General features: G+C 39.4%; 2 protein-coding genes across 3 annotated transcripts; one reads left to right on the forward strand and one right to left on the reverse strand.

The window, feature by feature from the left end:
• Positions 1 to 735: 735 nt before the first annotated feature.
• LOC9269071 (uncharacterized) lies at positions 736 to 4,243 on the forward strand. The gene is made up of 3 exons (XM_015793082.3): positions 736 to 1,137; positions 3,259 to 3,402; positions 3,851 to 4,243. Exons 1-3 carry the CDS (start codon positions 823 to 825, stop codon positions 4,037 to 4,039), a joined length of 648 nt encoding a protein of 215 aa, XP_015648568.1. The 5' UTR covers positions 736 to 822; the 3' UTR covers positions 4,040 to 4,243.
• Positions 4,244 to 6,508: 2,265 nt separating this feature from the next.
• Positions 6,509 to 9,720, reverse strand: LOC4345316 (grpE protein homolog 2, mitochondrial). Of its 2 annotated transcripts, XM_015795551.3 has the most exons (6): positions 9,537 to 9,720; positions 8,600 to 8,795; positions 8,337 to 8,527; positions 8,088 to 8,255; positions 7,747 to 7,875; positions 6,509 to 6,841 (listed from the first exon to the last, which is right to left on the reverse strand). In XM_015795551.3, exons 1-6 carry the CDS (start codon positions 9,678 to 9,680, stop codon positions 6,734 to 6,736), a joined length of 936 nt encoding a protein of 311 aa, XP_015651037.1. In that variant the 5' UTR covers positions 9,681 to 9,720; the 3' UTR covers positions 6,509 to 6,733. The 2 variants fall into 2 exon arrangements, with proteins under 2 accessions (XP_015651037.1, XP_015651036.1); XM_015795550.3 differs by having other exon boundaries at positions 8,337 to 8,795.
• Between the last annotated feature and the right edge of the window lie 1,734 nt (positions 9,721 to 11,454).

Raw genomic sequence — 11,454 nt, forward strand, 5'->3', positions numbered from 1 at the left:
GCACCTCTTTCTTCAAAAGATATTTAGTGATTCTGAAATCTTATAATGAACCATTTTTTAATTTGAAAATTAAACATATTTTTTTTTCTTTTCGTCATCTGCAAAACACGACATATTAGAGTCCGCACCATCTATCGTCCACGCATGAGCCGTGAAAACGATTCATCTCCACGCAAGTCCATGTTCGATTTTAGAAATAATTATATTAGGCGCTTGCCATGCAAGAGTTGAGAGAGAGTGCATGTTATGAAAATATGAGTATATCAATATGCAATAGTGTTTCTTATCAGTCCTGATTATCATTAACCCACTGAATAATTTATCTATTTTGGAACATTATTATATACATGTTAATTGTGTATTTATAGCATTTAACCTTTTATTATACCCGTAGCGAAGCACGGGCATTTTGCTAGTCTCTTTAAAATTTTATAACTGGTTTATAGGTTGCTATTGTACCTGCTCTTACTCTAGTGCTGTGCAAATTTTTGAGCCCAAACTTTCAGAAGAGCCGGAACCGATGAAACGAGCGAGTCGCCGTGCAAACTCTACACAGGATACGCGTCAACGCGGGACGGTAAAATCCGCGCCGTCCAAATGAAATCCAACGGGTGAGACGGCCGACTGTTTCCCAAGTCACCGTACGCGGATTTATTACCCGGGGTGTCAGAAATCCAGGCCCACCCGTCAGCGACGCGTTAGCATAATAAGCAGGCAAAACCACACCCCCCTTTCGGCCTCAGATCTCCTTTACCCGCCTCGCCGCCGGTCGCCGCCCGCCGCCGCCGCCGCCGTCACAGCCAGGGAAGAACTCCGTTCGCCATGGAGGGCGTGGGCGCGCGGCTCGGGCGCACCTCGGCCCGCTACGGCACCACGACGACGTTCACGGGGCCCGTCAGGAAGTGGCGCAAGGACTGGGTGCCCGTCGCCGCCGCCGCCGCCGCGGCGGCGGCGGCGGCGTCGGCCGCCTCCTCCACGGCGGGGGCCGGATCCCGCGGGAACAATCTCGTGCTCTTCAAGTGGACCCCGATGAACGGCGCCAACGGCAACGGGGGCGGAGGAGACGGAGACCAGGCGGCGGCGGCGGCCGCCGCCGCGGAGGAGGAGAAGGCCACGAAACGGCGGCGGTACGTGCCGGTGAGGACTCTCGATTTGATTCTTGGGATTTGTGCTTTCTCGGTATATTCCTTGGGCCATCGAGGGTTCGATTTGGTGTCCGGATTGGATCTTTGCTTGCTTGTGTAGGTCCTGGCAGCTTAGATGATTGGATAATTCTGGATCTTGGTTGATGCGAGCTCTTGTGGAATATTAATTGAATTGACGCTTTTGAATTGACGGTTTGAAAAGAATTAGGGTTCGTATGTTTGAAAAACGATTATGAACATCAGGTCCCCAAATATGTTGGAGAATTGTATTTTGGCTAACTCAAGGAAAATAATTGTTTGTTAGGAGTCTAGTAACTGTACAATTTGTAGCGTTTTGGTGTAATTAGGTTAGTGCTTAGGATATCCCTGGTTATAACTATAGATTGTTTCATTACGTACAGTAATTTCGAACTAGTTGGTGATTAGTGCAGTAAGCATTATGGTGGGGGTGCTATCAAACAGGATAGCTAATGTTCTTGGTTAATGAGAACAGATCTGGGCTGCACCCTCAAGGCTGCAACTATAATTGGGACTATTCATAGTACTATCGTTGACATAATTCTTCATGATTTCCAGTTGTTCCTTTTACACTACAGTCCGATGAAGTGTATGCGATGCATTGAAGTGCGCGGGACTTAATTACAGCAGCAAGAAACTCAGCATTAAACTATCTAAGTAACAAGTAAACTACTAAACTACTGACATCAGCTCATGAAACAAAGATCCAAAAACAGCAGTATAAATTGAAAATATTCTATTTACGGTAAAAATCCATAAGCACTTATTGTAAATTTCATAGATACTGTAAATTTTGGAATTTTTATGTGAATTTCAAAATAGACTAACATAATCATGGAAAGAACTGTAAAACTACAAATTATTTGTTAGATAAATTACAGCGTAAATCCATCATATATACAATGTAATCCAACCAAGAGGGACCAGTATAAGTCTAGAAGAACTCCGGTTACCAATTATTTCCACAATCTTGTCCATTCAACTTTATCACTGCTTAATAATGACCATATTAAATATTTATTCATCTCAGTGGGAAAGCTGGTGGATTATCATAGGCTCATAGCATATAATTGGAAAAATTGGTAGAGTATCATAGATCCTGATAGCATAACTGGTGAATAGGTCCTGATCATGCACACTGCTTTCTCATGGTCTAGACTCCTCATGGTTAGATAGATGGTCATGCTCCTCCCTTGTGGACGGTGGGGCAGCAGCCAGCAGGCAGAGGCATGCAGCTCAACAAAAGGGTTGCAGACTTGGCAATCAAAACAATTGTAGCACACATGCACGGTAAATCAGCACGAATCTAAAGAAAATCCCAAGGGACAACAAAGGCCTTGTTTAGTTCCCAAAAACTTCTCCCAAAAACCTCACATCGAATCTTTGGACACATATATGGAGCATTAAATATAGATAAAAAGAAAAACTAATTGCACAGTTTGCATGTAAATTGCGAGACGAACCTTTTGAGCTTAATTAGGCCATGATTAGCCATAAGTGCTACAGTAACCCACATGTGCTAATGACGGATTAATTAGGCTCAAAAGATTCGTCTCGCGGTTTTCAGGTGAGTTATGAAATTAGTTTTTTCATTCGTGTCCGAAAACCCCTTCTGACATCCGGTTGTGACACCCAAAAATTTTCATTTCACCAACTAAACAGGCCAAAACTACTGCAATTAAGCTATATCTGTGTCGACACGAATATGGCAAACCACTTTAATTAATGGGCTGCGGGCTGCCACTGAGTGAAAAGAAGTGGAACAGTTTACCATCCTTCTGAATAGGTGTTGCATCAGGTTTAGTCTTGGATGTTCATTTGTATACTTGCAGGCTTACTTCTTAAAACTTACAACAGTCGTTTGCTAGTTTTTTCATTCTATTGTATTCTAGTGCCAATATTACTAAGTTCACTATATTCTAGTACTCATCATGAAAAGCTCTTGGATTCTATAGGCTCACTCGTGTTCGTGTGCTGAAATTTCCTCATAAGTTGGTTCATTTTTGTTGAGAACAAATCTACTTTTTTGAGGAATAGTGTGTCACCATCTTCTCCAATGCTTGTTTATGTATATTTGCTGATTCTGGTTTGGCAGGTTTCTGTAGTTGAAGATGAAAGGCAAGAATCTGGAAAATCTGACGATGAAAATAAGGCAAATGATGGAGAACCATCATCCGCCGAAACTGAGCCATCTAATGGAAAAACTAATATTAATGATACACCAATGGATGAATCTCAGGTAAGATGTCACTTAGCATTCACATTGTTGCTACACCGTTTTCTAATATAAACCAGTGCCAATTATACGGTTTGTGACAACCTTTGTCATGTGGTTTTGATCCTGTTGTTGCCATGATTGTTTGCATGCAAGCAATGTTATAGTACAAATTGTTGTTATAATCTCATGCATAATATTTGCTTGGTACCTTATTGAAACCTCTTTTTTGATCTAAACTCGATTTTATTATCTGCCCCCATTTTTTGGTGAATAGTAAGCAGCCAAGGCATTCAGACTATGACTTTGCTGACTATGAATCTTTTTCTCCTGTTTAGTGAGATATTTTCTTTCCCTATTGACTAGACGTTCCCTTTTTTAATTATTCTGCTTGACTGTTTTCTTGTCAACCATTGTACAAACACATTTTTACACGTTTCTTTGTCATTGATCTTTCCTCCACGTCCTTCAGGCATCAGATGAGGCCCGATATTCTGGCAAAAATGGCGGTGGAACCGACCTAAATTTAAACTTGGGTCTGAAGGACCCTGACGGAGACAATGATATTGATACTGAAGAACAAGATGCTGAAAACAACACACACACAGAAAATAGGCTGAAGAGGAAATCTGTAGCTCCTGACCTTGAGATGAGAATGTAACCGGCTGCTTCATTTATTCCTTGGATTCTTTACTATCTGCCTTTGGGCCTATTGTGCAAACTTTCTTGACATATTGTCATATTTAGAGGCAATTCAACACGATAGCTTACAGGACCAGCTATAGTAAAATGTCTGAACTGAACATTATTAAGTCAAAATTTTCTCGGTCTGTTGAACATCTGAAAAGTAGTAGTTTTATGTTCATCTTCAAGTCCCTGCATGACTGGTAATGTTTCATACTACACTTTTGTGCGTTCCACTCTGGAGTTGCCAATTCTAGTGTAGGAAAGTAAATGTAGTACGTGTGAAAGATGATTTAAGAAAGAAAGTAGTGCAACGTGTAATTGCAGGGTAAAGGCAAGTGACGAGAGAACAGCAGTGACTGTAGATTGTAGGCAGTGGCACTGATCAGAGTTTCTATGATTTTTTTTTTTTTTTGAAATCTGAAGTGTGATTGTACTAGTAGCATGCTTTGTTGCTTTTCTGATTCTGAATTAAGTGCTGCGCAATCGTTTTAAATGAACGTAAAAACATCCGTATTAGTAATGGTTTATCGCTTTATCATAAAATGTTGCATTGAGTCTATCTATAAAATAAAATGTAGCATTGAGTCTATCTATAAAAAAAAAACATTTGGCCGTTCAATAGGATATGATGATATGATCATGGCTACCATTAATACAACCATTGTTCACATCAAGATCAAGTTGTACAAGTGCTGGAATCTAATTCAGCCGTCTGCTATAGTACTGACTTCAAATGGCCGCAAAATGTATATATATGCTTCGTTTTGGATCCATAATAAGTACTTAATGGAAAGCTCTTTCCAACGGATCTAACATCATCGCTAAATTCCATCTATGGGCTTGTAACTTCTTCTGGAATTTTTTTTGAAAATAATATTATTTTAATAGAAAATCGCAAAATTATAGGTCGGCTAGACGAAATCGCAAGTTTAGCGCCCTGTCGAACTGGGGCAGTTCGATAGGTACCCCTGTCGAACTGGGGCAGTTCGACAGGGTACTGTCGAACTGGGGCAGTTCGACAGGCTAGTTGTCCAAGAAAAAAAATAAAAAAGTACTTGCTACAGTGCCCGATAGGGACGTATCGAACAGGGGGAGTTCGATAGGGCGCGTGGCATGGACGTATCGAACAGCGGAAGTTCGATAGGCAGTGTCGCTACAGTGCCGCTACAGTGTGCGCTACAGTGCGCTACAGTGTTTTTCCTTTTTTTAAGTTATTTTATTACCTGTCGAACTGGGGCAGTTCGACAGGTACCCTTTCGAACTGCCTCCGTTCGACAGGGTGCTAAACTTGCGATTTCGTCTAACTGACCTATAATTTTGCGATTTTCCATTAAAATAATATTATTTCCAAAAAAAACTCACTTCTTCTGGGACTTAGACCCAGTGAGCCTATGTGGGTGCGCCCCAATCAGGTGGAGCACCCAGTGGGCCCATGTAGGTGCGCCCCAATTAGGTGGGGCACGACGGACCCCTAGGTTATCCTCCCACTTCCTTAAATAGATCCCTAGGTCATCCTCCTGTCTCCTTAAATAGTAAGTACCACCTCTTTAGGATTTCTCGGATTCTATTTAGATGATTTTGTTTAAATTAAAGTTTAGTCATAGCTACTTGCTTGCAGCGCACATGTCGACTAGACCGCTTGTATGTTCGGCTTCAAAACCTCAACTTATCGTGTGTATTCAATTGTGTTCATCTTCGGAACCCAACTTATCGTGTGTATTCAATTCCTATTTGTAATATCAAATTGTTTTTATTTTGTTCTTACTTGTTTCTTCGATTTGCTTGTAAGAATAAAGTTGATCTGCACCGGCAAGATCCAAAACTCATAGATCGACACGCCCGTCTGTTCGTCTTCGGAACCCAACTTATCGTGTGTATTCAATTCCTATTTGCAATATCAGATTGTTTTTATTTTGTTCTAGCTTGTTTATTCGATTTGCTTGTGAGAATAAGATTAATCTACACCGGCAAGATCAATAACTCATCGAGCTATTTACAATATCATATTGTTTTTATTTTGTTCTTGTTTGTTTCGTAGGAATAAGGTTGATCTGCACCGATAAGGTGTATCGATCGCAAAGACGCAACACTAACATCTTGTATGGTTGTATCAGGTTGTCAACGTTTCTTTCAAATCATAGTTATCTTTCAACTTATCGAAAGATCGAGCTCAAGGTTTATCACATGATGAAACGGTTCGATAGATCATCGAATGGACGGTTGATCCATTTATTTCCTGTAGGGCATAAAATCAGTCCGAGCAAACAATTGTTTTATGCAAGTAAGGAGAGAGAAATTTGACTACAAATTGCCATTTCAGGCGTACACATGGACATGGCTTTTTTTTTATTACACAGTGATGGCTGGATATGCCTGGATCAATAGAAAGGGACGGAGTCTGCACTAAATTATATCAAACAGAAAGGTAAAAAGAAGACGCTCATCACAGCAAAATGGCATTTCGTATTACAAATATCCTTGAAACAAGTAACCTATGGATCGGCTTATCCAACTAAAACGGGAAAATTGTTGATCGGTTGATACATTAGTGCAAAACTGTGTCTGCCATGCCCTTCGAAGTTCCAAAGAACCGTAATGTTTTCATGCAAGTGCGAAGCACTTGTCTGGCTGCCTAGAAAAATCCCTGAAGGACAAGTCGATATCTAACTTAATCTGACTTGTCAGATTTCTCCTCCGGCTCCTCTTCAATTGGACCACCTTCAGTGACACCAACTTCCGCAGGACGGAGAACACGATCATGTAGCATGTAGCCCACCTAAAAAAGAAAAGAAATTGTTACCAGTACTATCAAGGTAGCAGCATTGGAGGACTGAAGATATTGGTGCACAAGTAGAAATCTGGGCTGGTTGTCCAGGGAATCACTTTGGATCATTCCCATTAGGAATTTCTGGGGTTTCGATTGCCTTGGTAATATTTCATCTTTAAACAGATCAAAGTGTCACCAGGAGCTGTGGGGGCATCAGGACAAGATAAAAATGTATAATTGAAATACGCAATGGTTCCCTGGTAACCAAACTTGTCCTAAACTAAGAGTATAATATGCATTGACTAGCATTAGCTCTGTAAACCTTGCCCGTATGTACTCCTAGTAATAGAGGTAGTTTCCTAACAGGTGCCATCTTTTAGCAGAAAGAAGCATACCGGCAGACAAAATCCCAACAGAAAATGAATAAAGGAGCTACAAATGTGAGCCATGTTTAAATAATAGAATAACAGAAAGCAACCGGCTATTAAAAATCCTCATCTACCTTGAGTTATTTACTACACATACCTCCATACATATACTTATGCAGTTTTAAGGATAGACTATCCACTTAATGTTATTCTGATGGTGTAATATTGGAAGTAACCTTGCTTAGTATTAAAAATACAGACTTTTAAGTCATTCTTAGGCTGTTGCAGTGTACTTTCCTCATTGTTATCTTAACTAATGATATGCACATGAAACAATTTATTATCATCTCTGTATTTCATCTCATTCTGCAGCCTAGACAAACTCTATCAAGTGATTTGATCGACATAACTATAATAGAATGTGATATACAAATAGGCAACTTTAAACCAACAAACATTGAGGTTAAGTACCGGACTTGAATGAGCTCTTATTTCAGAAGAGAAAGGGGGTAAAAACCCTATACCAAAATTATCGGAAGAGCATACCTTCACAACAGCCGCAACAGTTCCTGATGGTTTTGAAGGATCAGGAATTTGGAAAAGCGCAGCATGCTTATTTGGATCAAATTTCTCATTAAGTGGATCAAACTTTTCCACTCCAAACTTCTTGAAGACCTGCACACATTAAATGTTATTGCCTTTTTGCTGCATAAAGATGTAAATTTGTGTAAACACGCAAGCAACAGGATCAAAATAAGTTTGAATGCATGTTACCAACAAAAGATATGATAATGTCTAAATCATTGGCAGCATATAATCATTAAGACAGGGACCATAATTCCAATTCACAGTTGTTACGACCAATGCATGGAAAGTTGTTGAAATACCTCCCCAAGTTGCTTTTCGGTCATCTCAACACCCTCTAATAGGGTGTTTAGTAGCTTCACTGCTTCAGCAGATTCATTAGATGTATCTATCTTTGAGAAGCTCTCCTTTACAACAGATGATGCCCTAGATAAATTGTCTGCAACATCTAACAAGCTCTTGGAGAAGCCCTACAGGGATGAATAGACGTGAGCTCATTTCCAAAGTAAAACAAGATTCTAAAAAATCATGACCAGACATAGAATACAGACCTGTACTGCATACTTCTTTGCATTATCTGATTCACGCTTTGTTCTCGCAATGACGTTCTCCATCTCTGCATAGCTGCGCAAAACTTTATCCTTCATGTCTTTAACTTCTTCATCCTTAGATTTCAACAATTCTTCTTTCTCCAGAACTAGCTTTGTCAGGTCCTCCTTTGACAGGTCAAGGTCTTCTGTATCTGAATCAGAAAATGCAGTTCGTTTAGTACCTCTCCTCCTCCTGTTAGATTGGGGCACAGAATCTTGTGAACCTGCTTGAGATGCATTCTCGGTTCCAGGAGAACTATTGGTTTCATTTGAAGCTTCAGATTGAGTGCTTTTATTAACTCCATCCTCTGTCTGTTTATTTGCTGCCTTATCATCTTGCTGGGGAGCAGAAGATGAAAACCCAAACCTTTGAAAGGTTGAAGTTGAGTACAGCCTCGGCTGATTCAGCAGAGGCAAGGCCTGAGCGTAGAAAAAAGGGAAAAATTATCCAACAGTCCGGAAGATGAAAAACAAGACCAAACAAGAATACCCTGAGCAATGCTACAAATACAATGGATGGTGTCAGCTTATTATGCCTGAAACACCTAATGAGCCGATGAATCAACATAACAGGCTGCTTCCAGCTTTAGATTTTAATAGCTAGCTTATGCCAAAGGCTATCAGAAATCGTTATGTCATCAGCAACACGTTACTAATGAGAATTGAGCATTAATTGGTACTTCGCAAATTTTGTACTGTTATTAAGTATCCCCAGTTGAAACACCGCAGTATTCCCACAACGTATGAACACGAGCTACTGAGCAAATTAAGTTTTTAAGTTTAGCGCAAATCATGCATCAATCGATCTTAACCAGTACCTCAGCTGCCCAACAAAGAAAACATTAGGACAAAATAGCACAAAGAACTTGTATATAAAATCAAACTTAAATTCTATTAAAAAAAACCCATCAATAGCGAATCGAGTTTAGATTAAATCAAAAACCTTAGAGAACCCCAATGCTCCCCCTAGTTTTCCACGCACAGGATACCCGAACAAAAAAAAAAGCAACTTAATCGACGGATGCATCTCTAAAACCCTAATCTCGCACCAAGATTAGCAACCCCACGACGGCTTAACCCTTCGAAAAAAAAGCACGACGACACACACACACACATCGCTCCATCCGACTCAGACGAGGGAATCGAAACCCCCACCCCCACCTTGATCGAAGAGCAGGGCGGGGCCAAGTGCCGCCCCGCCGAAGCGCCGAGCAGCGCCGCCGCTTCCGCCTGCCGCCTCGCCGCCGCGGCCGAGGCCACGCCCTGCCTCGAGATACGCGCGAGGAGACGCGCCGCCGCAGCCATCTCTCTGTCTCTCTCTCTCTCTCCTCTACTCTCCTTATTCGGTCGTCGGCGGCGGAGAAGAGAAGGGAAAGAAGAAGAAGAAGAGAAGAGAAGAAAATCGGAGGCGAAGATTTCGCGGCGGCGAAGGGTCTGGAAGGGTTTTGGGGGAAAAGCTGGAGTGGGGATATTTGTGGACAAAGACCGTTCTACCCTTAGTAGGTTTAACGTGTTCTGGCAATGAAGGCAAGGGTAGTTGTGTCCGTTTCGTTTCCTCTTCGTTGACATGTGCTTGTCGTGCAAGAAGGGAAAGCGTGTGGTTTATACTCCTGTGCTCCAATTCAAATGGTAAAATCTAAATCGAAATGCCTCTCTATTTAGTCTTAACTAGAAAAAATATCCATGCATTATAACGGGTAAAAGTTATTTTAATCTTATTATTATTTACTGTGAAATACACTATCAGAATTCGCTTGGATATATATATTTTTTAGGAAATCATGTAAGTTAGCATACAAGTTGTTTTGAAAGATTTCTTATACGACCTTATGTATTTCTAAAAGTGAACAACTTGAAATCCGACTCAAATACGGATCTGCATTTCCAAAAGAAAATGAAATGTATTTTCCAATACGGTTAAAAACTGACTTATACACGGATGACGTACCAAAGTATTGGCTAAAACATCTTCAATTTTTATAATAAGTAGAGATAGAAGATGTCACATACATCAGATAAGTACTACTATACATCTATAGACATGCATATCTTCTTTGTTATTATGTCATACATATCTTTTTTTCCTTCTTATAAAAGTTTTCTTAAATTACTTATCTGATCCATAATCTGATTGTACCATTGTGTTCGTTATAATTAAATCTTTGTAACAAGATCTTACATGAATATTTTTATGATAAAAATATTTATATTTGTAAATTACTTTTATTATATATGTAAGTTACTTTTATCATATATATAAATTACTTTTGGATTTGATTAAATTACTTCTTATACATTCATAATTCTTTGAGCTGATTACTTTTATTACTGTTTTTAGCCAATTTTATATTTTATGTTGGTTAAACTTAATTTCTAGATAGACTCATGTTTTTATCCCTATAACGAATTTACTTCTAATGTTGTAACGACTTACTTCCATTTTAAGTTAAGTTACTTTTATGATTTATGCAAATTACTTTCAAACTTTATTGGTTTTACTTTTATAAATGTATTTACTTGAAAATCTTCTCTACACTTTGCTTGTGGATTTACTCCACATAGTTTCTTACTTCAACTCAATCAGAATGTAATTTCTTCTAATGTTATAGAGAGTTGCTTCTATTGCATAGCTAAGTAACTTTTACAATTCAAATAAATTATTTTTAAATTAATAAAATGTTAGAATATATTCAACATGGATCTCATTTTGTCACATATTTTGAGTAGAGTACAATGATGTAAATAAATCTTAAAAATAATATGTGATTTAAAATATATAAGTCATTAAAAAGGTTAAAAAAAGATATGTACCATAGGCTAAAGGAGGATTTATATATTGGATAGAATGGTTTCCGATTAGGACTAACGCACTGCCGTGCTCTACCTAGTCACATCCAATTCAAATAGCCTCTTATATTCCTCGTCTCGTTTATATACTTATAAGGACATGAGCAGTGTATAATGTTTAAATGGGTCTTAAGGTAAGTCACACATAGACCTCATTGAGCTACAGCACTTATATTAGAATGTATATGACTACGAGAGGTGTTAAGATCGGACCCACCTTTTACCATCTCAA

The sequence above is a fragment of the Oryza sativa genome, chromosome 8 (genome assembly GCF_034140825.1).
Source record: "Oryza sativa Japonica Group chromosome 8, ASM3414082v1".
In the NCBI taxonomy this organism is placed as follows: domain Eukaryota; kingdom Viridiplantae; phylum Streptophyta; class Magnoliopsida; order Poales; family Poaceae; genus Oryza; species Oryza sativa.

What these genes read in the sequence shown, in the direction of transcription:
- LOC9269071 (XM_015793082.3), top strand. Translation starts at nt 823, where the DNA reads ATGGAGGGCGTGGGCGCGCGGCTCGGGCGCACCTCGGCCCGCTACGGC. An exon ending in AACGGCGGCGGTACGTGCCG is followed by an intron (nt 1,138 to 3,258) that starts GTGAGGACTCTC and finishes CTGGTTTGGCAG; the next exon opens with GTTTCTGTAGTTGAAGATGA. An exon ending in CACCAATGGATGAATCTCAG is followed by an intron (nt 3,403 to 3,850) that starts GTAAGATGTCAC and finishes CACGTCCTTCAG; the next exon opens with GCATCAGATGAGGCCCGATA.
- LOC4345316 (XM_015795550.3), bottom strand. Translation starts at nt 9,680, where the DNA reads ATGGCTGCGGCGGCGCGTCTCCTCGCGCGTATCTCGAGGCAGGGCGTG. An exon ending in CGCCCTGCTCTTCGATCAAG is followed by an intron (nt 8,796 to 9,536) that starts GTGGGGGTGGGG and finishes TTCTACGCTCAG; the next exon opens with GCCTTGCCTCTGCTGAATCA. An exon ending in CTGTTGCGGCTGTTGTGAAG is followed by an intron (nt 6,842 to 7,746) that starts GTATGCTCTTCC and finishes TTTCTTTTTTAG; the next exon opens with GTGGGCTACATGCTACATGA.